At 51.4% G+C, this 25,797-nt stretch overlaps 2 protein-coding genes and 1 non-coding gene across 4 annotated transcripts in view; all 3 read right to left on the bottom strand.

Annotated features, from left to right (window-relative positions):
• Positions 1–540: 540 nt before the first annotated feature.
• On the bottom strand, positions 541–16,747 carry PRPF39 (pre-mRNA processing factor 39). Of its 2 annotated transcripts, XM_033061669.2 has the most exons (14): positions 16,697–16,747; positions 13,093–13,444; positions 12,626–12,751; positions 11,872–11,990; positions 10,985–11,152; positions 10,147–10,303; positions 8,564–8,671; positions 6,530–6,694; positions 6,096–6,222; positions 5,742–6,010; positions 5,027–5,211; positions 3,774–3,848; positions 2,217–2,337; positions 541–1,201 (listed from the first exon to the last, which is right to left on the bottom strand). In XM_033061669.2, the coding sequence occupies exons 2-14, from the start codon at positions 13,420–13,422 to the stop codon at positions 1,151–1,153; spliced, it is 2,001 nt and encodes a 666-aa protein (XP_032917560.1). In that variant the 5' UTR covers positions 13,423–13,444; positions 16,697–16,747; the 3' UTR covers positions 541–1,150. The 2 variants fall into 2 exon arrangements, with proteins under 2 accessions (XP_032917560.1, XP_032917561.1); XM_033061670.2 differs by lacking the exons at positions 12,626–12,751; positions 13,093–13,444; positions 16,697–16,747 and adding an exon at positions 12,118–12,575.
• On the bottom strand, positions 5,573–5,658 carry LOC116998400. Its single transcript, XR_004418381.1, has one exon. It is a non-coding gene; the product is annotated as a small nucleolar RNA SNORD127 (small nucleolar RNA).
• Positions 16,748–18,298: 1,551 nt separating the features above from the next.
• The window catches only part of TOGARAM1 (TOG array regulator of axonemal microtubules 1), a 31,696-nt gene continuing 24,197 nt past the window's right edge, over positions 18,299–25,797 (bottom strand). Inside the window, exons 17-21 of the mRNA XM_033061869.1 lie at positions 25,661–25,779; positions 23,672–23,861; positions 21,625–21,844; positions 21,269–21,355; positions 18,299–18,636 (exon numbers count right to left, since the gene is read on the bottom strand). Of these exons, the coding sequence (XP_032917760.1) occupies positions 18,410–18,636; positions 21,269–21,355; positions 21,625–21,844; positions 23,672–23,861; positions 25,661–25,779 (843 nt within the window). The 3' untranslated portion in view covers positions 18,299–18,409. The remainder of the gene's footprint in view (positions 18,637–21,268; positions 21,356–21,624; positions 21,845–23,671; positions 23,862–25,660; positions 25,780–25,797) is intronic.

The following is a 25,797-nucleotide window of genomic DNA, read 5'->3' as shown; positions in this document are numbered from 1 at the left end:
GCATTCCCACTCTGCAATCCCACAGCATTTCTACTCAACCCCACAGCAATTCCTACTCAGCAATCCCAGAGCATTCCTGCTCAATCCCACAGCATCCCTACTCCTCAATCCCACAGCAATTCCTACTCAATCCCACAGCATTCAAACTCAATCTCACAGCATTCCTGCTCAACAATCCCACAGCATTCCCAATCCACAATCCCACAATCCCACAGCATTCCCACTCAATCCCACAGCATTCCAAATCCACAATCCCACAGCATTCCCACTCCACAATCCCAGAGCATTCCTACTCAGCAATCCCACAACATTCCTACTCAGTCCCAGAGCATTCCCACTCAATCCCACAGCAATTCCCACTCCACAATCCCACAGCATTCCCAGTCTGACAGCAGCTGTGCCTGCAGATCCAGCTGTTCCAGGTGTTGCAGGTGTCCCTGTGCCCCAGCCCCTGCTGTGGCCACCACCAGAGCTCAGCTCAGCCGTTCTGTTCTCCCTCCTGGCTCCAGTGAGGCAGTCCAAGAAAGCTCAGAGCACTACTGAATTCCTCGCTTTTATTACAAAAATGGGAATGATCACTTTGATCAAAATGAAAAAAGTTTTGCTCACACCGTGTACATGAAAAACTCTAAATACAAAACTCATCCCAAACACAGTTTGTGCTTTTAAAAAAGAATGAAGGTGGTTGAATCCCTGCCCCTCCCACGCTGCAGAGCCCGTGTGCAGCTCTGCCCAGGCTCCCATCCCCGCTCAGCTCCCGCAGCTGCGCTGGGAGCAGGACAAGCCTTGGCTCCAGGGCCAGGCAGCAGAGCAGCTCTGGGGCAACACCAACCCAAACCCCCTCAGCTTCACCCTCTCACTCATGGAATCGTGAGACCAACCAGAATTCTTCTGATACTCCATAAATTAGTGCAGGGAATTAAAAAATTCATTTATGGTAAATGAGAATTGTACAGAGACCATTTATCAGTTACCAGCACACGAATCTTGCTTCACACATACCCTGTGAGCAGCAGCTCGGTTCACATGCAGAGGACCAAAAGCAGGTGGCACAACAGTTCCTTCACAGCCCAAAATTAGAAAAATATAATTTTTTTTTTATTCCATCTTTGTTGAAACTGCAGCACAGTGAACTCCACTCCCTCCAGGATCAGGTTGTGTGGTAATACTGTCCGTAATTCCAGGCGTTCTGGTAGTTGTACTGGAACCAAACACAGCAGCAGCATCAGCCAGGCTGTCCCTGCTGCAGGCTGGGGCACCACAGCCCAGCACAGCCCACACAGCTCCCCCAGCCCCCCTGAGCCCAGCACAGCCCCCCTGGGAACACAGAACATCGGTGCTGTTCTCTCTGCAGCAGCCTGGACAGGTGCCCTGCTGCCACAGCACAGATCCTCAGCACAGAGGCACAGAATCAAAACATCCCCAGCTGGGAGGGACCCACAGGGATCATGGATCCAGCCCCTGTTCCAGATCCCCCAACAATCCCACCCTGGGATCCCTGCTGTCCAAACTCTCCTGGAGCTCTGGCAGTCTCAGGAATGTCACCATTCCCAGTGCTTATCCCTGCTCTGGGGGAAGAACCTTTCCCTGGTCTCCAGCCTGAGCCTCCCTCACGGCTGCCATTCCTGCAGTGCTGTGTGTCAAGCTCAGGGCATTTTTCCTGGACAGTCTGTGCTGGCTGAGGCTCCTCCCACTGCCTGACTCAGGAAAGAATTCCCGAGCTGGCTGCAGGCAGTCCCAAAGCAGGGATACCCAGGGGTGCCCCTGCTCTCCCAGCTCTGGGGGCTCTGCACAGTCTGAACACTTTTCATAAAGCCACTCCAAACTTCCATGGATTTAAAAAACACATGGATGTGGCAGTAGGGACATGGGTCAGTGGTGGCCTGGCAGAACTGGACTGGATGGTCTTAGAGGGCTTTTCCAACCTCAACAATTCTACTCCAAGCCAAAGTGCCCTGGAGGAAGAGCCCCAGAGTCCAGCTGATGCTGTGTACCAGCAGCACTCATTCCAAGGCACTACAGGAATCACTGCCTGGGACAGCCACTGTCCAGGCACACAGCAAAGGGACACCCAACAGTTCCACACCCACAGCCCTGCTGCCCTCCCCGTGTGACAGCACAGCCACCAAGCAGCTCCTGGAGCACCAAACACCCAGGAGAGCAGAGTTCCCTTCCCCAGGAGCTGCAAGCTGCACATTTGCCCCAGGCAGCCCTACCTGGTACCAGGCGTTGTAGTTGTAGGCGGCCTGGTTCACCTGCATGTCCCCGTCCATGAGCTGCGCCGCCGCCAGCCCCGCCTCCTCCGTCAGCAGCTTCTTCTCATCGGGCTCCTCCGAGCTGCAAGGAACACAGCCTGCTGCAGGACTGCTGGGGACACACACAGCCTGCTGCAGGACTGCTGGGAACACACACAGCCTGCTGCAGGACTGCTGGGAACACACACAGCCTGCTGCAGGAATGCTGGGAACACACACAGCCTGCTGCAGGAATGCTGGGAACACACACAGCCTGCTGCAGGACTGCTGGGGAACACACACAGCCTGCTGCAGGAATGCTGGGGAACACACACAGCCTGCTGCAGGAATGCTGGGAACACACACAGCCTGCTGCAGGACTGCTGGGGACACACACAGCCTGCTGCAGGACTGCTGGGAACACACACAGCCTGCTGCAGGAATGCTGGGGACACACACAGCCTGCTGCAGGAATGCTGGGCAGTGAGAACACACACAGCCTGCTGCAGGAATGCTGGGGAACACACACAGCCTGCTGCAGGAATGCTGGGGAACACACACAGCCTGCTGCAGGAATGCTGGGAACACACACAGCCTGCTGCAGGACTGCTGGGGACACACACAGCCTGCTGCAGGAGTGCTGGGGACACACACAGCCTGCTGCAGGACTGCTGGGCAGTGGGAACACACACAGCCTGCTGCAGGACTGCTGGGAACACACACAGCCTGCTGCAGGACTGCTGGGCAGTGGGAACACACACAGCCTGCTGCAGGAATGCTGGGGACACACACAGCCTGCTGCAGGAATGCTGGGCAGTGGGAACACACACAGCCTGCTGCAGCAATGCTGGGCAGTGAGAACACACACAGCCTGCTGCAGCAATGCTGGGGGATGCTGGGCAGTGGGAACACAGCCTGCTGCAGGAATGCTGGGGAACACACACAGCCTGCTGCAGGCACCTGGGGGATGCTGGGCATGTCCTCATGTGGGCAATGCTGCACCACCTTCAGCTGTGCTCAGCTGAGTGCCCTGACCAGCAGGGTGCAGGAACTGGGCCTAGGGAAGGACAGTTTGTGCTGTGCTTCAGAGCAGGCTGGGTTTAAAGCTGCTGCCCAAAATGACACAGCAAAGGCATGTTCCTGCTAAGAAACTGAGTTATTTTATCAGCACTGTTTGGCTCAACTCAACAACTCCAACTTATTTTCCAATAATGTTCCCATCCCTGCAGTGTCCAAGGCCAGGATGGATGGAGCTCTGAGCAGCCCAGGGAAGGAGCTCTGAGCAGCCCATGGATGGAGCTCTGAGCAGCCCAGGGAAGGTGTCCCTGTCCAGGGAAGGTTTTAGGGCTTTAAGGTCCCTTCCAAGGCAAACAACTCAGTGAACACTTAAGGCAGCACAGCTCTATTGAGCACACACTTTAAAGGACTGAACCAAAGTGATTCTATTCCCACAAACAGCTCCAGTGACAGACTAAAGAACCCCCAGAGGGAGGGAGGGAGGCTGCTCCCTGCCCTGCCCTGTCCCAGCTCAGTCCCTACCCGTTCTCCGCCCGCCGCTTCAGCGTCTCCTGCTCCTTCAGCAGCGCCTGGTGCTCGTCGTAGGCATCCAGGAGCCTGGGGAGGGACAGCACAGCCAGTCAAGCTTTGCCACAATTTAAACACCTGAGCAATGCCTACTGCAAACTGAACAATACAGCAAATTGCAGTGCCATGGAGTTTAATGAGTGACCCACCACCAATGGGGGAAGGCAACTCGGTTCTATTGACAACAGCTCCAGCTCTCAACCTGCTGAACCTCCCTCACAACCTGATGCAGTTGTTATCAAGCTCCTTTATAAAGCAGTTTCCTAGAAGTGATTTGTGATTCAGCTGCTCCTTCAGAGCCTGCTGGTGATGCCACCCAGAGCAGCACAGAGAAGTGGGACTCAGTATTTAAACACTGGAAATGGCTCCAGTCCCAAAGCAGCACCTCCAGCCTCTGCCCATCCAGCAGGGAAGAACAAATGTGGTCAGTGCAGCACAGCAGAGTCCTGACTACAATTCCCACAAATACTGAAATGCCCCTCATCTGCAGCATCTCACAAAACCTGCAGCTCCTGACAGTGTGCTCTGGGTGAAAAGAGTTCCCCACACTCATTCTGTGCTCTGGGATTATCTGGGAGCTGCAAAATTCCTTGTGTTTGATCTGCCTCAGATCCCAACCTTGCACTGACTGGCTGCCATGCAGAGGCAGCAGAATTTAAGGACAGCTATTGTTAAAAACATACAAAGCAGAAAAACTGACTTGTCATTAATCCTTCCAGGTTATTCAGCTGCAAAATGTAAATAAAAACAATAGACAATTAAGAGGAAAAACACAGTGTAGCACTGAATTTAAAACTTGCATTTCTGCTGTATCCTCCCACACAAGTGCACAGGTGTTATAGTGCTGAACACTGAAAAACCCAGGCAGAGCAGTTTTGGAACCAGCAGCAGCCCCCAGGGAGCAGAGGCTCAAAGGACACCTGTGTCCCATCCCCTTGGGGAGCAGCACAGGAAAACCTGGCAGCAGCAAAGCTCTGCTCAGTCAGGTGCTGGGCACTTCAGATAAAAAGGGGCAATTATCTGAGAAGAGATTCCTGTTTAGAAAGCTGTTCCTGTTTAACATTTTAACACTGGTTTAGAAAAGCAGCTGCTCCCTACAAAGAGCTGATGGCACAAAGGAAACAATCCTGCAGAAGCCACTGACCCCACCCTTTTCCCAGCCCTCTCCCAGTGACCCCAGTTGGGCCACTGCCCACAGGACATCTTACTTGTTTACATCAGACCCAAAATCTTCCAGGAACTCCACTTTTCTCTGTGAGAAGGTGATCCTCATTTTGATGGACAAGGCCCCATGGACAGCCTTGTCAAAGCAGCTCAGGATGTTCTCCTCGTTCTGCTTGAGGTCACCACTGTACTCCATCTCCAGCAGGTTCAGGTACAGTTTGGTGTTTTCCTGTGCAAAGCAGGCATTAGGAGGTGCACCCTGCCCCTCACAGCAGCTGTTTAACTCTGTTACACACCACAGTTCACCCCCCACACACACAATGAGGCAATAAAGGGATTTTCCCTCCCCCTGGGCTGGTTTGTTGCACAAACAGACCAGAAGTGACCAACACCCCAAACCCAGGTGCTGCATTTTGCTGGCAGCATCTGAGTGTCAGATATTCCTGTGCTGGCACCAAACCCCCAAGCACTGCCCACACCAGTAACACTGAACACACCAAGAACATCTAGGATTCTAAAATTAAAATAAAGGTGCAAAACACATTGTGTTTCTGATGGGAAAAGGAAACTTCCAGATTCCCAAGCAACCTTGGCAACATCAGTTTAGAGGGACTGTTGTCTCCATGCAGTAATGGGACATTACATCCAGTTACAACTCATGTCATCACTGTTGCCACGTTTTACAAAACACTTCAGAAAGAGAGAGAGACACCAGGGTGGTTTGAGTTTTGAGTAAGACAGCCAAGAGGGAACACATACTTTGTCCAGTTCTATGGCTTCTGACAGCACTTTTCTTGCCTTTGGCAGGTTTTTCTGCACTTTGAAGAGGTGCCTGGCCAGTTTGATGGCATAGAAGGAGGCTTCACTGATGGACTTGGCATTCCTGACAGCATCTTCCAGCAGCTGCTCTGCCTCCTCCATGTTGCCGTGGCGGCGCTCCAGGCTGACCCTGCGCAGGCGGATCATGGCCAGCCCCAGGATGCACTCCTCAAACGTCTTCAGGATCCTTCTGGCTTCATCAATGTTGCCTGCAACAGCAGGGAGATGTTTTAGGACAGGGCAGCTCCCAGAGCTCCCCCAGCAGAGCCCCCAGAGAGGCAGGGCTGCCCTTACCCTGCTGCTCCTCGAAGGCTGCCCACAGCATGTGCACCATGGGTTTCTTGGGCAGGTGGATGGTGCAGGCCCTGCTGTACACGTGCCGCACGCCCTCGATGCTGTGGTTCTCCATGTATTTGGCATACTAGGGTTGGAAACAGAGCAGAGACCAGCCAGGTTAAAGCTTGTATTTGTCTCCAAGAACATGCCAGAACGATAAAATTCTTTTGTTTAAACCCATTCAGCACCTTTATGGAACCACTAGACTAGTTTCTGTAAGGAAGGACGTAGAGAGGCAACGCAGTTGGCAAATGCAGCAGTCAAATCTGGTTGCAAGCAGACCATCTCCTAATGCAACAGATATAGTTATAGATGAACAACGTTCCACAGGGTACAAGGGTTAGTCACCAGGTCAAGGTGTGCACCAGCAGAGCCTGAGCTGCCTCCCTTACCTTGATCCAGAAGTCCTCATAGAGGGCACATGAAATGACACATCTCTCAAAGAGGACCACGACTCGCTCGTGAGTGCCATTCTCTATCTCAAACTCTAAGTACTCTTTCCAGTTTTTCAGCTGAATTTTCTCCAGAGGTTTTACATGAAAGTAAGGCCTCTTGATCTGCAAGAGTCACAGGATGCAACTGGTGATTACAAACACACCACCAAGGGGGTCACACAATCAACAGCCACACAACCAGCACTCAGTTCCTGCCATTTCAGTGATCAGTGACTCCTCCTCATCTACTCCATCCAGGGTTAGCCAGGTATGGATCAGGATTTACTGCACTGACATCCCAGGCTAGAAACTCCTTTTCTAGAGAGCTTTGGGGTGCAAGGGTTCAGAGATGCTGGGGGAGGACCCAAGGCAGCCCAGTGTCAGTGACATTATGGACACACTGGACATTGCCCACATCCAGCCACACGAGTGAAGTGCTCACTGTGGGACACCCAGCCCACAAACTCAACTCAGAATTTGGCTGAGAATCATGACAAGGAAAGACAGAGCATTGAACTGGAATCCTTATCAAATATTTACATCAATCTGGTTACAGCAAGACCAGGAATTTAGCACCATCATGTTGTTAATGATGGCTACAAGAGGGGTGGGACAGAGCTCAGCACAGGAAATTAAACATTGCTCTGTTTAAACTGAAATTGCTTTGTCTGGCATCCTGCCAGAGATCCTTTGCTTTTGCTCACCACCCTTATTGCATTTGATTATGTCTCTCCTGTGCTGCAATTTCCTCTCAGATCCAAACCCATACAAATGGATGAAGAACTTACAGTAATTAAGGAGAATCCAATTCTTCAAAGCCACCTGAAATTTAAAGCCAATCCCTCCCTTCATGCTCCTCACTGACCTCTAGTGTGGACCCCAACATTTTGTGGCCCTTTTGCCCAGCTCACAGTCCCACTCCTGCTGGAAACAGCTGTGAGCAATGCCCAGCCCCTGGGTGGATGTGTGCCCCCATCTCCCTGCTGTCCTTTACAGACACATCCAGCTCCTCCCAGCCCTGGGTGGGTGTGTGCCCCATTTCCCTGCTGTCCTTTACAGACATGTCCAGCTCCTCCCAGCCCCTTGGTGCAGCAGGGCAGACTCTGCTGGGAACAAGAGCACATTGTGGCCAGCAGCAAGGGGACACTGAGCTTCCCTCACCTTTCCTGCCCAATGCCCACATCCCCAGTGTTCTCCCAAGTCCCACAGATCTGCAGCTTAAGGCTGCCCAAGGCAGGAGTGTGGGACACTGCCTGCTCTGCTCCCTCCTGTCACTGGCACAGATCTCACTGACAGTGCCTCCCCACTCTGCCTGGGAGCTCCTGGGCTGCCCAGGCACCTGGCCCAGTCCTACTCAGAGCAGTCAATCACCCACCACCTCTGACATCACACAACCCATCAAAGAGTCTCTGAAAATCTGTCCCAGCAGGCTAGCACAACAGACTCTTCAGAATAAGAAATAAATTTAAAACAAGGATCATGTTTGCCAGGAAGAAAAATATAGAGATTGAGAATGAAAACCTCCTGTTGTTTTTTCAAACAGAATCCAACTTAACTCTACATCAAAAGCTGTACACTTGCAGTGATCAAATTATTAGTTTAATTAGTTACTTTTAGGCATAGGAGGTCCAAAACAAAAGCTGCCTGATGAAGTGTGCAATGTTAAAATACAAAAGCACAGCAATTCTATTCTCCTCTGAGCACAGGCTTACCTGTCCAAGGGAATCCCCTCCATCCCCTCATGCACCACCCCAGGCCATGAGCAGCACTAACTCCCAGGACTCACTGGCTTAGCAAACTGTACAGCACCTTGCCTCTCTCCAAACACTGCTCTGAGATCTTTACATCAGCAGGTGCCTCTTCACAAGAGAAACAGCAGAAAGTGAAACTGTTCCAACTCTGAGTCTCTGTTCAACCCCCCCAACAGTGTAAGAACTGCCAGCCCTGCTCCCAAAGCAGCTGCTCGTGCTGCCTCCCACAAAGCCCACTCACCGCTTCCTCAAACGTCCACCTCTTACTGACTTCATGCTCGTTGTGGTTAAATATCTCCTGGTGGATCTCAATGATTCTGTGCCTCATGTTCTCTATCTCAGTGATTAGCTAGAACAGAAGGGTAGAAAATGTGACACGGGCAGAGCTGGTGTGTAAGTGCTTCCTGTGGCAGTGAGGTGCATGCATTCCCCCTGAGCAGCCAGGGAAGGGCTGGACACTGCCTGGTGGAGCCTTGGCCCTCAGGCACAGCAGCTCAACTGGTTCTTATCTGTGCTAAAGCTGCCTGCAGATTAAGGATGGATTTGGCTCCAAGTCAGCCCCAGTTTCTGTGTCTGTTCTCACCATCAGCAATTCCTCTGGACAGCTCCAGGCTTTGCTAGGCCTGTAACAGTCTGAACCTGCCCAGGCCACTGCTGATGAGCTTTCTTAGAACACAGATCCCAATCTGCTGACCTGGAATAATTCCTGTTTGTTCCTAAGGTTTTGTACATTGCTTCTTTCATTTTCTAACTGGTTTCTTTAACACCTCTGCCAGCACTGGAAAAGGCTGTCCTGTAACCACATGAGCCACAGGGCACTGATGGGCAGGAGCTCTCTGGGCACAGTGGAAGCCCTGCCCCAGCCCTAGGAAAGGCCAGGGGTGCTGCTCTGTGCCTGCCCCACTTACAGCAGATGATGCTGGCTGCAGTGGAAGCCCTGCCCCAGCCCCAGAGAAGGAGAGGGGTGCTACTCTGTATCCACCCCATGCAGCTGCCTTGGCAGGGTCAGTGATGTCCCCAGAGCTCTCTGGGCACAGCCCAGTCCCAGTGAAGGATGGGGTGCCAATCTGCACCCAGCCCAGCTACAATAGATGGAGCTGGCTGCAGTGGAAGCCCTGCCCCAGTCCCAGCCCAAGGGAAGGAGAGGGATGCTACTCTGTGCCCACCCTGTGCAGGTGCCTTGGTGCCAGGTCAGTGATGTCCTCAGTGCCACAGGGCACTGATGTCCTGAGAGCTCTCTGTGCCCAGCCCAACTACAACAGATGGAGTTGCCTGCAGAGGAAGCCCAGCCCCAGCCCCAGGGAAGGCCAGGGTGTCACTCCAGCCCCCATGCAGTACCTTGGCAGGGTCAGTGATGTTCTCAGAGCTCTCTGTGCCCAGCCCAGCTGCAGCAGACAGAGTTGGCTGCAGTGCAACCCCAGTCCAGCCCAGCCCCAGCCCCAGGGAAGGCCAGGGTGTCACTCCAGCCCCCAAGCAGTACCTTGGCAGGGTCAGTGATGTTCTCAGAGCTCTCTGTGCCCAGCCCAGCTGCAGCAGACAGAGCTGGCTGCAGTGCAAGCCCAGTCCAGCCCAGCCCCAGCCCCAGGGAAGGCCAGGGTGTCACTCCAGCCCCCATGCAGTACCTTGGCAGGGTCAGTGATGTTTTCAGAGCTCTCTGTGCCCAGCCCAGCCCAGCCCCAGCCCCAGGGAAGGCCAGGGTGTCACTCTAGCCCCCAAGCAGTACCTTGGCAGGGTCAGTGATGTTCTCAGAGCTCTCTGTGCCCAGCCCAGCCCAGCCCCAGCCCCAGGGAAGGCCAGGGTGTCACTCCAGCCCCCATGCAGTACCTTGGCAGGGTCAGTGATGTCCTCGGTGCCGCAGGGCAGCTCCTCCCCGTCCTCGCCGCTGTGGCCGCTGGCGGCCGCCAGCTCCCGGCGCAGCTGCACAAACTGCTCCGTGGTCAGGAAGTCTCGGGGTAGGTTGTTCTGGATGTGCTCTTTAAACCTACAACAGCCACAGAGAGGCACTGCAAAGGGGCTGTTCCATGCTGCACTGCTGCCCAAGGGGGCACAACTGTAAATCCCAGGGGTTCTGCTTTGCTTCATCGCTCCTGAGTGCTCACACCCAAAACTGCCAGCACCCATCACCTCACAAGTGCCACGTGCCAAAGCGCAGCATGGCAGGCTGACAGAACCCCTGCCATGGAGAAGAGATGGCAAAGAACATCAGGTGTAAAGGAAATTATTTCCCACACCGAGAGATGTGTGGAAGTTACGAAAAAGGCTGTGAGCAATTTAACTGAGGCTGTGAGCAATTTAACTGAGGCTGCTGCTCAAGTCTCCCTACCATGCAGAATTCTACTGTCTAAAACTTAACCAGGGTTCCTCTTTAGTCAGTTAAATGTGTGCTTCATCACACATGGGCACTGTGCTAAAGTCCAAAACTGCTCATTCTGATTTCTCAAAGACATCCTCTCTTCTTCCCCACACTTCAAAGGCCTGTCCTAATTCCACAACAAAACCTCTGAATTTATCCAAACCCAAATTCCACAAATGTGCATCAGTACTTTAGAACAATCAGTCCAACTGCCTGAGTATGTAAGTAAATAAGTAAATAAAACTGTTCCAAGTTGTTGTGGTGAGCATTTCCATCCCCCATGGCATTAACCCCCTGCTGTCCCTTTACCTCTGGAAGTGGTGGCTGTAGAGCTGTGTTGGGATTCCCAGGATGCGGTCATAGATGGATGTCACTTCCCTCAGGTTTCCCTGGTCATTTTCCCAGTTTATATACATTTCCCAGAGTCTGTCAGAACGGAAATCTGTCCCAGCAGCCAGCACTGCATGCTCATAGGCCCTGGAACAGGAAATTGTTTTACACTGGTTTCTGGGTGCCAGGACACAACAAGGAAGGAAAGTGCTGGCTCCTATTAAAGGTTATGAGCACCCTCACTTATTCAAAGCTAGACTTGTATTAATTATTTACATTTGTCAAAGTGTTCTCCAGATATCTGCAGCAAAGTGTCTAGAGATTGTGAAAGCTCACACTCATTTCTTTCTTCTAGCACTTCCACAATAGAACAAATAAAGGCAACAGCAAAAGCCACTGGCAGGAACACAAGACATTAGGAAAATACAAAACCTTTAGCACTTCTGTCTTGTGCAGACTCCAAACCCAGCAGTGCAGCAGTGTAACTCCCAAAAGCTGTGCAGGATTCTGCAGCTTCATTCAGACTCAATTCCAGTTCAATTAAACCTTCTGATCAAACTCAAGTCCAACCCTTTAACCAGGGCTGCTGTCAGCCACAGTGAGCAGACACATCCAAGGAACTAAATTCCAAGATTCCAAATGCCGCACTAAGTATTTAACATCCAGTCTGAAGCTCTCAAGCCACAACTTTTGCCCTTTGTGCCACACTGAGCTGTCTCCCAATTCTTAGAGAATTTGGCTCCATTATCTCTTAGTTCAAAAATCCTTCAAGTGACACCAGGTTGTTATGAATGTGCCCCTTGTCTGAAAACCACAACAAACTGATCCCAGTGGTGTGTACGGATATCAGGCTGCTCCCAACTCACCCCCTGATGGTACTGTTAGTTTCAGGATCAGCAGGGTCCAAGGTCTCCTTTAGGAAGTTTATATAATGTATCCAAAGATCAACACTAAGAGGAATTGCCTGAAGCCCTCGGCGATAGACCTATGAAGAGAACATGAACTGTACTTCAAATCCTTAATGGGGTCCTAAGAGAGAGGCAACACTGTGTTATCCGGAGAACCTTAGAAATACTAATTACTGGAATTTTGTTTAAATAATCTACCATTACCATTCGGGTGGAGGTTGGATAGAACATGGCAATGTTCTGATCTCCACGTGCAGAGTCTTGATCTTCAAAGCGCAGCGGTCCCTGCATTCTGACCAGGTTGTGTGGGCAGGCTTTGGGGTACAGACCATAGGGCACAGACCCATTAGAGCATCATTGACAGCGTCTGACCAAAAATGCAATAAGATGGAGCAATTGTGACCAGCAAACCAACTATATTGTTTTGAAAATGAGTAATAAATGGAAGTGACAGAAAAGCCCTGCCCTACTTGTTAAGCTGCAGTGTAATACAGAGGCTTGCACTGCAAAGCTTGACAAACTGTAGAGGTTTAACGCACCTGCCAACAAAGAGAGAGAACATTAGCTCCAAATGCCACAGCTGTGACACGTGCAAACACGTCCCTCGAGCCCTGGCCGTGCAGGGCAGGCACTGGCAGCCCAATGACTCGCAGTGGGACAGTCATTGTTGGCTTTGGGACTGGTGGCAGTGCTGGCCCCGGGCCCTACGTACCTCGTCTGACTGCTTGACGTTGTCGTGGCGCTTCTCCAGGTCCGCGTACTTCTTCCAGTACCCATAGCAGTAGGGGTAGTGTGAGAAAAACCTGTCAAAGGCTTTCCTGGCTGCTGGCAAGTGGTTCTGTGGGAAACACAGAGCCAGCACAGTTAGTGTTTCCCCTAGAACAACTTCAGGTTATTTTAAATGCAATCATTAACACTGTGTCAGAAATGCCTGGTGCTGTTTTGGCACTGACAGCCCGGGGGGTGGAAATGGATGAGCTTTGTAAGGTCACTTCCAACCCAAACCATGCCGGTATTTTATGATTAAATGACAACAGTGGCAAGGACAGCTGCCTTAAATCAGCATCTGTGACAGCCTGGTGTCCATTCTACATTTGCCACTGGAATTCCAGTGACTTGTTGCCATGTTGTTTGTTTATTTATTGTGGGGAGGCTGAGGAGAAAGGGACAGGCACTGACCTCCTGCTCCACGTACTGCAGCAGATAAACCCATCCTGTGAAATCCTGCGGATTGTCCTCTACTACTTTCCAAAACTTGTCAAAATCCGGAGGGAAGTCAGCCTCGAGATCGGTGGTCTGCAGGCTCTCAATGTTTGGGATTTCGCTCTCCTGCGTGTTGTCCTCGTGCAGGTCGGGGGAGCTGTCTGGGGACTGCTCCATCTCGGTGACACTCATGATCTCGGTGCTGAAGTCCATGTGCTGCTCCTCGGGCGCGCTCTCGGCGCCGGCCTCCGCGCTCTCAGCGCCCACAGTGGGCTGCTCCTCCTCCGTGCTCTCCGTGTTCTCCATGGCAGCGCTGTGCGACTGGATCCTGTGGGGACAGAGCTGTGAGCGCTGCTGGGCCACAGCCTGCCTCTCAACCAGTGTCCCAGGGGCTCCAGGTACCCCTGCATTTCACCACGGCCCTGGTACATCTGCCTCACCATCAGCCTTGTTCAACAATAGAAAACATTTACAGCGGTCGTAGGGTTTCACATCTGCACACACAAATCATTGTGGGTTTCTAAAAACCTAGCACAGGGAGCTACTGAGGTGTAAAAGTGAGTCATTACAGATTTCCTGTAGGAGTCCAGTGCAAGATTATTCTAAATAAAGAGTTATGTTCAAATTCCATAGTAACATTCAGGCTGGAAAAGCTGTCTGAGACCATCAGGTCCAAGTTACTCCAGCAGTGCCAGGGCCACCATGGACCCATGTCCATAAATTAATTTGATTTTTCTGCTTAGTACAAGTCAGTAAATTCTTTGTGAAATAAACAGGTGTTAAAAGCCTCAACACCAGGCTAAAGCAAAGACAAGAATTTGTGTCAGCACCAATTCAGCCCCATTAGTGATGTCCAAACACACCCAGCAGCACCAGAGGGCCACAGAAATGTTCTGGCTGGCCCTGACCTGCAGCCCCTCACTCCCAGCCACAGCCAGTGCTGGGTGCTTCCTCCTGGCCCTTGGGACAGACTCTGCTTCCTCCCACTCTTCCTTTGATGTCCCTGCCAAGAGCCACTGCTGGCCCTGCCCTGCTGTGGCAGTGCCAGGCCAGCCTGACCTGGCTGGGTGCCACCCCGCCTCGGCTGATCCCGGCCTTCCCTCCCGGAGCTGGGGCACGGGGCTGAGCCTTCTCCACACCCCTGACAGCTCAGGGATCCAGGGAACACCACCCTGCGGGACACAACAGCTCTGAGTCCAGCTGGGATGAAGGACAGTGCTGGACTGCCATCCTCACACCTGCACTGACACTCCTGGTCCCTCCCGTTCTCCTCAGAGCAGGTGGAAAATGCATTTGGGATTTCAAAAAAGCAGAAATCCCCACCCCAGAACTCTCCAGAGCTCTTCCACTCTGAAAGTCTGGAGAGACAACACCCAGAGCACTGCTTTCACACCAACAAGGATGTGGATAAGACACCACCACATACTGAAGCTCTTGCCAGAAAGGAAAAATCTGTCTCCCTTATCTTCAGCAGCTTCAATTCCTGAGATAACAGTGCATGTTCTCCCAGGAGCTCACCAAGCCAAGGAACTTTGGCACAATGTTCAAGAGTCCATGTGGTTTACCCTGCAAGTTTTCTAATAACTGCTTTTTAAGGTATTTCTGTTCTCCATCATTAGGCTTGGAGCAACCTGGGGTAGTGAAAGGTGTCCCTGCTCACGGCAGGGGGTGGAACTGGACGGGCTTTGGAGTGTTTTCCAACCCGAACCATTCTGTGACTGTGATTTTGAGAAAAAAGCACCATTTGTAACATTAAGTTGTACACTAAGTATCAGTGAGTATCACTGTGTGTTTGCCAGTGCAACAGGCAGAGATCTGAATCGCTCCAAGGCTGCTGCACTTCACAGGGAACCTCCTGCAAATTCTAAAATCGAGGAGTAAAGGAGGGACTGACACAAACTGCAGCCCCAGTACGATAAAAAATAGTTTAAAGACTATTTACTACTCTAAAATTTGACATAACAGTGTCAGAGATAACTAGCAACAGGACAGGAGGAAATGGCTTCAAATTGCACCACAAGAAGTTCATGTTGGATACTGGGGAAATTCCTTCCTGGAAAGGTTTGTCCAGGCCTGGCACAGCTCCAGGGCAGGGCTGCAGTCCCATCCTGGAGGGATTTAAATCCCTGTGGATGTGGCACCTGGGGACAGGGGCAGTGTGGCCTTGGCTGAGAGAATGGTCGGACTTAATGATCAGCCTTAAGGATTCTATCATCATCAGAATTCACAACCTAAACTTAGCCTGATGTTTAACAGATGTTTTCTCCCTCTAGCTGATTTAGAAGATATATTCAAATTTAAAAAAAAAAAAAAAAAAACCAGCTCTCCAAATCCAGCCATCTTCAGATTAGGAGGGAGAAGCCGTACGGATTGGCACACAAGGTCTGAGCTGCACACGAGGCTTCAAACTGAAACCAAGTCTGTCTGACAGCTCTGCCAGCCAAACACCCTCCTGATCGCTGGCATATCCCAAAATCTGACAGCAATCCACGGTTTAAACCAGCCAATGCAACAGGCCATGCCCAGCCTGTGAAAGCACAGGGGTGGGCATGGGGCTGGGGCAAAGCAGGGAAACTTAATTCTGGGGTTTTCACCTTAATTCTGGGGTTTTCACCTTAATTCTGGGGTTTTTACTTTAATTCCAAAGGGTTTGACATCACGCAGGCTAAAGAAATGAATCACAGTCTCAGCCAGCTACACACGCTGGTATTAAATCATTGATGCCACCATGCATTATTCAGCGTGTTACCAGCACAGGAGTGCTGTACACAAAACTGCCGCTCATAAACGTGAATGAAGTCATGGCAAACAAGCAGGGACGCTGCAGAGGGACAGGAATGCGGAGCCTTATCAGCGCTCTGCCCAGCACGCGGCTCTCCCAGCCCTGATAAGGAAGGCGCTGCTGGCACCTCCCGGGGCAGGGCCGGCGCTGCCCGGGCCCAGCGAGGCTGTGCCGGGATTAGCTCTGAATCACGGAATCATTTACTGGGAAAGCCCTGCAAGGCCATCGAGCCCAGCTGTGCCCAATCCCCAGCTCGCCGCCAGCCCAAAGTGCCACGTCCGGGCCTTCAGTGGACACCTCCAGGGATGGGCACTCTAAACCCCTCTGGACAGCCCCTGCCAAGGCCTGACCGCCCTTTCCATGGGGAAATTCTCGCTGATGCTCACGCCGAGCCCCCGGCCCGGCCCGAGGCCGTTCCTGCCGGTCGGGGCCTCCCTGGGGCCCAGGCTCGGCAATAACGTCACACACCGCGAGGCGCGGAGCGGCTCCGCCGGGCCCGTTACCCGCCCCGCGGCCGTTCAACGCAGGAAACGGGAATACAGGGATACACCGGGATACCGGGATACACCCCCACCGCAGAGCTCACCCCGCGGGCAGACCCGAGCCCCGGCAGCGCCCGCGGGAGGCGACGGGGCCGACACAGCGTTCGGAGCGCCCCGCGCGCGGCCCGGCCCGGCTCGGCCCCCACTCGCTTCGGCCTCCCGCCCCGGCTGTCCCTCATCCCGGCCGCTCCCGGAGCGCCCCGCTCTCCTCCCCGTAGCCCTGCGCCGCCGCAGCCCCCTCGCTCCCCGCCGGTACCTGCCGGGGCCGCCACAGCCGGGGCCGCCACAGCCGCCGCCGCCTCGCCCGGGCCTCACGCACCGCGCCTGCGCACAGCGCCCCGCGCGCGCACCGCCCGCGCGCCCGCCCGCCCCTGCGCCTGCGCACCGGCCGGGCCTGCGCCCGCCCCTTCCCGCCAAATGGCGCCGGGGCCTGAGGGAGCGGGCTGTGGGAGAGAGCCCGGGACGGGAGTGAAATACATTCAGCCCGGTGCGGGGACATACACAGCCCGGTAAAGGGAATGAAATAAACGCAGCCCCGTGTGGAAACATCTTAGAGTCGTTCGGGTTGGAAGACACTTCCAAAATCACCCAGTCCCCACTGTCCACCCAGCACTGCCTCAGCAGCCCTTAAACCACTAAACCGAGACACCCACAGCACGACCCGGCCTTCCCCGGACACCTCCAGGGATGGGGATCCAACCCCCCTGATCCCCCTTTCCATGGGGAAATTCCTGCTGTGCCCACCCTGAGCCTGCCCTGCCCAGCCTGAGCTGTTCCCTCTGCTCCTGTCCCTGTTCCTGGAGCAGATCCCAAATCCCCCCGGTGTCCCCTCCTGGCAGGGACTTGTGCAGAGCCACAAGGGCCCCCTGAGCCTCCTTTTCTCCAGGCTGAGCCCTCCCAGCTCCCTCAGGGATTCTCCAGCCCCTTCCCAGCTCCCTCAGGGATTCTCCAGCCCCTTCCCAGCTCCCTCAGGGATTCTCCATTCCCTTCCCAGCTCCCTCAGGGATTCTCCATTCCCTTCCCAGCTCCCTCAGGAATTCTCCATTCCCTTCCCAGCTCCTCAGGGATTCTCCAGCCCCTTCCCATCTCCCTCAGGGATTCTCCAGCCCCTTCCCAGCTCCCTCAGGGATTCTCCAGCCCCGTGTCCCAGCTCTGTTCCCTTCCCTGGACACGCTCCAGTCCCTCCTTGTCCCTTTTAAGCGAGGGGCTCAGAGCTGATCCGAGCACTGGAGGTGCCCCAGCAGTGCCAGCACAGCAGGACAGTGTGTTTGTTCTGCCACACTATTCCTGATCCACACTGGCACACCCGGGCTTTATGTTCAGCCACTGCCAGCAGGTTCCTTCGAGCAGAGCAGCTCTCCAGCCACTCCTCCCCACACCTTTGCAGAAATACGCCCCTGTACAGAAATAAATCCCTTTATTTATATATCCCGTTGTCCAATGTGTCCAGAGCCCACAGCTGGGGAAGGAGAAGGGTTGAGGTTCATTCTCCCCCCTGCCCAGCCCTGAGACAACAAATACTGCACCACTGCCTGTGGGGGTACAAAAATACATGTTTTTCACAAAGAGCACTGCATCACTGTGTCCAGGATTCTCTTCCACTTTTCCATGTAAACCACAGTGCTGATGTGACCGTGTGGTTCCTCATGAGCAGCCCAGGAACAGGTGCTGGGCTGGAGGCTCTGAAGGGAAGCACAGACGGGCTGGAGCGGCTCCTCCATGGCCATGGTGGTGACAGAGAGGGGAGCCAGCCCCGCAGTGCCCAGCACAGCTCTCCCAGCACGGCCCAGCTCAGCTGCCCAGGCTCTCCCAGGCCAGCCTGGCTCCAGGGCTGTCCCACAGCCCCTCAGGCCAGCACCGGGGCTGTCCCCACAGCCCCTCAGGCCAGCACCGGGGCTGTCCCTGCCCGCGCTGTCCACGCTGTGCCCGGCTCGGGCGGCGCTGGAGCTTCACCTGAGGCACGGCCATTCTACGTTCCCGTCTCCAAAAGCTCCTCCAGCTTCTTCCTGATGTGTGGGGGCTGTGCTGCAGCGTGGGCCAGCAGCCCAGGACCCATCTGTGCCCACAGGGCCTGGGCCAGGCTGGCCGTGGGCACGGAGCCGCTGCTGGCCGAGCTGCCCAGCAGGTGCCACAGCACGGGCAGCACCTTCTGCTCCACAGCACAGGGCTTCCGAGGGTACAGATCCAGAACCAGCTCTGCAATAAAATACTCATTTCAGTCACAATTGCCATGGGAGCCCTGCCTTTGAGTGGGGTACAGCTCCAGCACCAGCTCTGCAAAATACATTCATTTCAGTCACAATTTCAGTTACAATTGCCATGGGATCCCTGCCTTTGAGTGGGGTACAGCTCCAGAACCAGCTCTGCAATAAAATACTCATTTCAGTCACAATTTCCATGGGATCCCTGGGACTGAGTGGGGTACAGCTCCAGAACCAGCTCTGTCAGGATAAAATATTCATTTCAGTTACAATTTCTGTGGGATCCCTGGCATGGAGTGAGTGGGATACAGCTCCAGCACCAGCTCTGCAATAAAATACTCATTTCAGTCACAATTTCTATGGGATCTCTGGCACTGAGTGGGGTACAGATCCAGAACCAGCTCTGCAATAAAATATTCATTTCAAGTTACAATTGCCATGGGATCCCTGGCACTGAGTGGGGTACAGCTCCTGCAGCAGCTCTGCAAAAATATATTCATTTCAGTTAAAATTTCCATGGCATCCCTGCCTTTGAGTGGGGTACAGATCTGGCTCCAGCTCTGCAATAAAATACTCATTTCAGTTACAATTTCCATGGGATTCCTGCCTTTGAGTGGGGTACAGATCCAGAACCAGCTCTGCAATAAAATACTCATTTCAGTTACAATTTCAGCTACAATTTCCATGGGATCCCTGGCATTGAGTGGGGTACAGCTCTGGCACCAGCTCTGCAAAACACACTCATTTCAGTTACAGTTTAGATAGGATCCCTGGTATGAGTGGGGTATAGATCCAGAACCAGCTCTGCAATAAAATACTCATTTCAGTTACAATTTCCATGGGATCCCTGGTATGAGTGGGGTGCAGATCCAGAACCAGCTCTGCAATAAAATACTCATTTCAGTTACAATTTCCATGGGATCCCTGCCCTTGAGAGGAGTACAGATACAGCACCAGCTCTGCAATAAATTATACATTTTGGTTACAGTTTTGATGGGATCCCCATCTTTGAGAGGGGTACAACTCTGGCACCATCTCTGCAATAAAATATCCATTTCAATTACAATTTAGATGGGATCCCCAGTTTTGAGAGGTACAGCTCTGCAAGGCAGCAAGCAGGGGTCAGGACAAAATGTTCATTTAAATTACAATTTCACAATTTCAATGTGATCCCTGCCTTTGAGAAAGGATTAAAAGCACTTAAATCATCTCCTCAAACTGCTGCTGTACACAAGATTTTGCTGTTGCAACATCATCAGCTCCCATAAAAAAATACCAGATTTTCCCACAACCACTCCTTTTATCCTCTCCCAGGAGTTTACACAGGAGCACCAGTGCTGCTGATAATTACACTTTTCCATTAAACTAAAAAAACTAAAAGAAATAAAGGGGATTTTAGGTTGGGGATTTTTTTCAGTTAGGATTCTCTCTTTATTTCTCACACTGTAATTTCCCCTCTATCTCACAAATAAGCAGTAGATATTTAAGAAAAAATTAGCCTTATACCGTAAATACAGAATCATAGAATGATGGAATATCCTGAGCTGGAAAGGACCCACAAGAATCATGAGTCCAACTCCTGGCCCTGCACACATATATAAAAAATATGTATAAAATAATGAATACATATGTTTATAGGATGAAGTATTTTCCCTGCTTGGACAATTAAACCATGGAATCATCTTGGTTGGAATAGATCCTCCAGCATGAATTCAGTGTTTCATTAGCAAATGTTTCTCTTTCTGCCAGAACAGCCACTTCTGATATATAATACAAACCACTCCAAAAATCCCAGCAAGAGAGGCACTGCTGAAAGGCTGTTTAACACCCTCAGAAAGCATGAATTTAGGGGTATTTCAAGAACAGCCTGTGCATTGTGTTACTGAGCTCCATTTCACGCAGAACTGCTCTGAAAGCGAGCCAAGGAAATGTTTGCTTCAAGGATATTTCCCATGAAGACATTCCTTGTTCATTTAAAACATGGAAATTCAGCCTTTCTCAAGGAATTCCTGCCTGGGAGGGAGGGGCTGGGCTGGAATTGCCAGAGCAGCTGGGGCTGCCCCTGGATCCCTGGAATGTCCAAGGCCAGGCTGGACATTGGGGTTGGACACTGGGGACAGTAGGAGATGTCCCTGCCATGGCTGGGGTGGCACTGGAGGAGATTTAAGGTCCCAAACCATTCCTGGCAAAAACATGAGGGAATGAGCACTGGGAGAGGGAATACAATGCCATGTTAAAATTATTACGTGCTTAAGGTGTTTGTAAATGTTAATCCTTAAGATATTTAAATATATGAGGTATTTACATGTAAATTAAATCCTTAATATATTTATAAATATTTATAAATCCCAGATATTTACAGATCTTTAATTTGACTATATAATACTAACAGAAATATTAATACTAATACTAACAGAAATATTAATACTAATACTAACAGAAATACTAATACTAATACTAACCCTTGGTTTTGTCAGCAACAGCTCAAATTGCCATTAAAGAGCTGAAATGTGACAACTGCTGCACAACCTCCTGAGACAGAAGGGAAGGCACAGAGCCACCTCCACCTTGCAATTAATGTCCCTAATTAAGGGAACCCAAGCAAGCAAAGGAAAACAGCACTTTACCAGCCAGTTTTTCTGTCAGGTCCTGCTTTGCTTTCCCACTCAGGAACTGGGCTTTTGTGCAGAATGGCTGCAGGAGCAGGGAGGTGTCTAAAGGCAAAGAGCAAAACATGTCAAATTCTTCATGGGGAAATTAATTTATCTGGAAATAAACCCAATTGGGAAAAAGTAAAATAAGAAAATGCTATGGAAAAATAACAACTACTGAGCAATATTCAGGAGATTTTTGTGGCCAAAATAAACCCAATGATTTTTACACAGCGTAACAACTCTGTGAAACCCTTGGAAAGAGTAACACTTCCAATTTACAACTTAACCACCACAAGTAAAACTGTTTCAAATTAGGAGAAACTGCTTACCTAAGTGTTGACACAGAGCCTGGATAACGTTTGTGGCAGCTGCGTAAATCCCTGGATTTTTGGAGTTGAGGTTGTTGTCCACGATGGCAGGAATTAACATGTTGATCACAGGTGACAAATTGTCTTTGAGCAGTGGAATCATCTTGTGCAGGGCCTCCAAAGCCACCTGGTTCACTTTGCTGTTGGAGTCGTGTAAGCGAGGCTTGAAAGCATCAAAGATCTGCAGAGGAGCCAAGAACTCTCAGGGACCTGGGGACAGAGCTCAGCACCTGCTGTGCTGCTACACCCCACTGCCCACCCTGGCAGAGGCTCTGAAACACAAGTTCTGTAAGGCCCCTTCTGCAAACAGAAATTCTGTAAGGTCCCTTCTGCAAACAGAAATTCTGTAAGGTCCCTTCTGGAAACACAAGTTCTGTAAGGTCCCTTCTGCAAACACAAGTTCTGTAAGGTCCCTTCTGGAAACAGAAATTCTGTAAGGTCCCTTCTGCAAACACAAGTTCTGTAAGGTCCCTTCTGCAAACACAAGTTCTGTAAGGTCCCTTCTGACCCAAACTCTGGGACTCTGGGATCATTTTTGAGCATTTGCTGTTCTAACCTCGTGCTCTGATCTGATCTGAGCCCTGCAGTGCAATGGACTGCAGCACAGGAGCTCTCCCTGTGACTCAGATTCCCTGCCAGTCAGTATTTTTGGGGAGACACAGCTCTGCTCAGCACAGGGAATGTCACAAAGGTTTCAAACCCATCCACCAGGAGGTTCCACAGCAGAATTCCATCACTGCACACAAAGATATGGCACTGCTGGAGGACAAGCTGGGTTTCCTTTCATTGTACCTATATTTAATTTACAGCTGCTGGATATTTCTTTCTCCCACAGAACCTCCTTTCCTTTTGGACAGGAACCTCATCCTGAGCTTTAACTCAATAAATCCAGCATAATAATTCCCTCACCTTCTCCCACACAAAAACTCATAACTCTACTTCAGAGACAGTTTTACAGTTCTTCATGAATCCTCTCTGCTTTTCTCACAGCTAGTCCATATTTTGATATTTACCCAAGAGTAAAAACAGCACAAGGATTCCAGAAATCATGGAATCACAGAGTGGTTTGGATGGGATCCCATTCCACCCCCTGCCATCATCAGGGACAATTCCCATTATCCCAGAGTGCTCCAAGCCTCATCCAACCTGCCCTTGGACAATTCCAGGGGCAGACACAGCTTCTCAGGCCTTCAAAAATGTTCAAAACTACTTTTTGATCTCCTGTTCAAAGTGCCCTGAGTGAAAAATTCCACATTTTTCCTCCTGTTGCTCTCCTTTCCTTCCTTAGCGCCTCACACAGACCCCCCTGCTCCTCAGTGCTCTCTGTCAACCATCCTTATTCCCAGAAGGAGCCAAGACTTTTCTGAGAAAACTGTGAGCTGGTGTTGGATCCCACAAACCTGGGGTTTGAGCTTTCTGTGCTGTCAGGCACTGACCCCTGCAGAACACTGCTGTGACCTGAGCCTTGGGGAAGGCTCCAGATTTGGGTGATGGAGTTAAAATCAGGGGTGTGCAGTTAAATAGAAGTGTGTGATTTCACATGGGGAAGGGTTTGCAATTTGAGGATTTTAGAATACATTTTGGGGGGTGTTTCTTGGTGTTCATCTTCCTTCTTGCTCACGGTTTCAGGCAGCAGTTTGTGGTTGGTCAGTGTCACACTGACGGTCATGGCAGTTTGGTTATTGGGTCAAAAGGATCAATAATAGAGGTGTTAATTCTTTATTGGACTGTTTAGCTTTGAGAGACCTTCAGCAGCTGATCTCTCTCCATTTTGCTCACTTCCAGCTGGTGCAAGAAGTGCTGCTGAACTCTCTGTACTTCACATAGGATTTAATAAACAACCAAGCCCCAACATGAGAAAATCCATTTCCTTTGTGCGCTCTCTAATCCTGGCTCTGAGTGAAGACAGAAGAGACTGACACAACCCCCTGATTAATGGTGCAAAACTCCCAGTGCTGTTAGAAGCTGGCTCTGCAGCCCTGTGAGCCCCAGCCCTCCCCAGAGTTACCCTGAGGATGTTGCTGAGCACCAGGGCCGGGCTGCTCTCCGTGTCCTGCTGCAGCTGCCGCACGCCGCCCATGCGCTCCCGGAAATCTCTGGCGTTCAGTGAGCCCACCAGCTCCCTGACATACTCCTCACTGTCCAGGGCACTGCGAGGAGCTGCTCTCCTGGGGGCTTCCTGGGCCTCTGTGCTGTCCCTGGGGAAAGGGAAATGGCACTGCAGCACTCACAACAGGAGGGTCATTCACACATTCTCTTCCATCTAAGTATCAGAAGTACACAGCAAGTTTCACCTCAATGTGGTGAATTAAACATAAATCACTGCTGGATCCCACAAACCTGGGGGTTTGAGTTTTCTGTGCTGTCAGGCACTGACCCCAGGAGAACACAGCTCTGACCTGAGCCTTGGAGAAGGCTCCAGATTTGGGTGATCAAAAAATCAGGGGTGTGCAGTTAAATAGAAGTGTGTGATTTCACATGGGGAAGGGTTTGGAATTTGAGGATTTTATAATACAGTAATAGGTATGGGACAAGGTGGGGGATTTTGGCTGGTGTCTCAGTGCTCATCTTCCTTCTTGTTCATTATTTCAGGCAGCAGTTTGTGGCTGGCCAGTGTCACACTGAGGATCATGGGAGTTTGGTTATTGGGTCAAAAGTATCAATAATAGAGGTGTTAATTCTCTATTGGACTATTTAGCTTTAAGAGACCTTCAGCAGTTGATTTCAGTAAATGTAGAATCAGTTGTTATTTTGAACTGTGGAGGGTGTGTTAAAGAAATCTCAAGAGACTGCAGTCTGAACTCTGTGTTCTTGGATGCAGATTTTGGCTTGCTTCAAATTTGGGGGTGCTTCTTTTTCAGTTCATTGAATCACAAATGGAATGGTTGGGGTTGGGAGGGGCCTTAAATCGCACCCAGTGCCCCCCCTGCCATGGCAGGGACCCCTCCCACTGTCCCAGGCTGCTCCAAACCCAATGTCCAACCTGGCCTGGGGCACTGCCAGGGACCCAGCAGGTCTGAGCTGCCTTTAGGATGAATTCTGTGGGTGCCTGTCCACAGCTGAGGAATCCCAGCAGGGGCAGAGCAGCCCCACATCCTGACAGCAATGCCTGGGTGCCCCTGGCTGCTGAATGTCACTGTCACTGCATGATTTAATTACATGGGCTCTCCAGTTCTACCAGTCACAGACCAGTGAACCACCTGGGCTATCCTGGATGGGCAGTGACCACTCAATAACTGTAGCTGTATGTAGTTACAGGTACAATGTATGTATGTGTGTTTAAAGTCCAAATGTGCTCATCTGGACATCAGTCAGATGATATGGAATAACAGGTGGAATGTCTGGGGTAATCCATAATGTCATTATGTTCAGATCTAACTGAGCCCAAAATATTCTACTGTATCTCCAAGACCTAAAAAAGACATAAAAGCTGTAAGAAGATGAAACTAAGAGTGGTCAGAGTATGATCCAAACCCTCCAGCATCCCCAGTCAGGGTCTAACTGAGTCTTTGGTGTCCACAGTTGTGTACAAGTGGCTCCAAGCAGGAATGGTTTTTCCATGAACAGCAACACCTTGGATGATGCTGACACGGATCCATTGGATCTGCAGTGCCCAGAGCAGCTGTGGCTGCCCCTGGATCCCTGGCAGTCCTGGCTGGACACTGGGCTTGGAGCAGCCTGGGACAGTGGGAGGTGGCCCTGGGTGGGCTTTGAGGCCCCTTCCAACCCAAACCATTCCATGATTCTGTGACTCCATGCTGTGAATTGCAGGTGTTTTGTGTACAATGTGTATCCCATGGATGGTCAACAGACAAATTAACTTCAAAGTGCACAAAGCCATTTCAATATAACTGGTCACTCTGTTCAAGAGTTTCTCTGGAACAGGACAAGACTTCCCTTTTGTTTCAGGGATGTTTAACTCTCCCAGCCTGTGTGGCTGTTTCTGTGCTCCCTCCCTGGCCAGGTTCCTTACAGGGTAAGCACTGGAGCTCCTTACCTGTCTGGGATGATGGGAGCATCTCTGCAAGTAGAGGATGACCTCAAATGTCCAACATTTCCAGTCTGGGAACGCCTCCCTTTAGCTGAGGGTGTATCCAAGGGCATCTCCCCCAGGCCCTGCACGAAGGTAAAGCA

The sequence above is a fragment of the Catharus ustulatus genome, chromosome 6 (genome assembly GCF_009819885.2).
Source record: "Catharus ustulatus isolate bCatUst1 chromosome 6, bCatUst1.pri.v2, whole genome shotgun sequence".
In the NCBI taxonomy this organism is placed as follows: Eukaryota; Metazoa; Chordata; class Aves; order Passeriformes; family Turdidae; genus Catharus; species Catharus ustulatus.
This window is presented reverse-complemented; position numbering and strand designations above follow the sequence as displayed.

Excerpts from the sequence above, each read along its gene's own strand:
- PRPF39 (XM_033061669.2), bottom strand. The coding sequence starts at position 13,422 with ATGGAGAACACGGAGAGCACGGAGGAGGAGCAGCCCACTGTGGGCGCT. Across the intron at positions 11,153-11,871 it reads ACTAACAGTACCATCAGGGG|GGCCTATGAGCATGCAGTGC; the intron begins GTGAGTTGGGAG and ends TTCCTGTTCCAG. Across the intron at positions 8,672-10,146 it reads ACATCACTGACCCTGCCAAG|CTAATCACTGAGATAGAGAA; the intron begins GTACTGCATGGG and ends CTTCTGTTCTAG.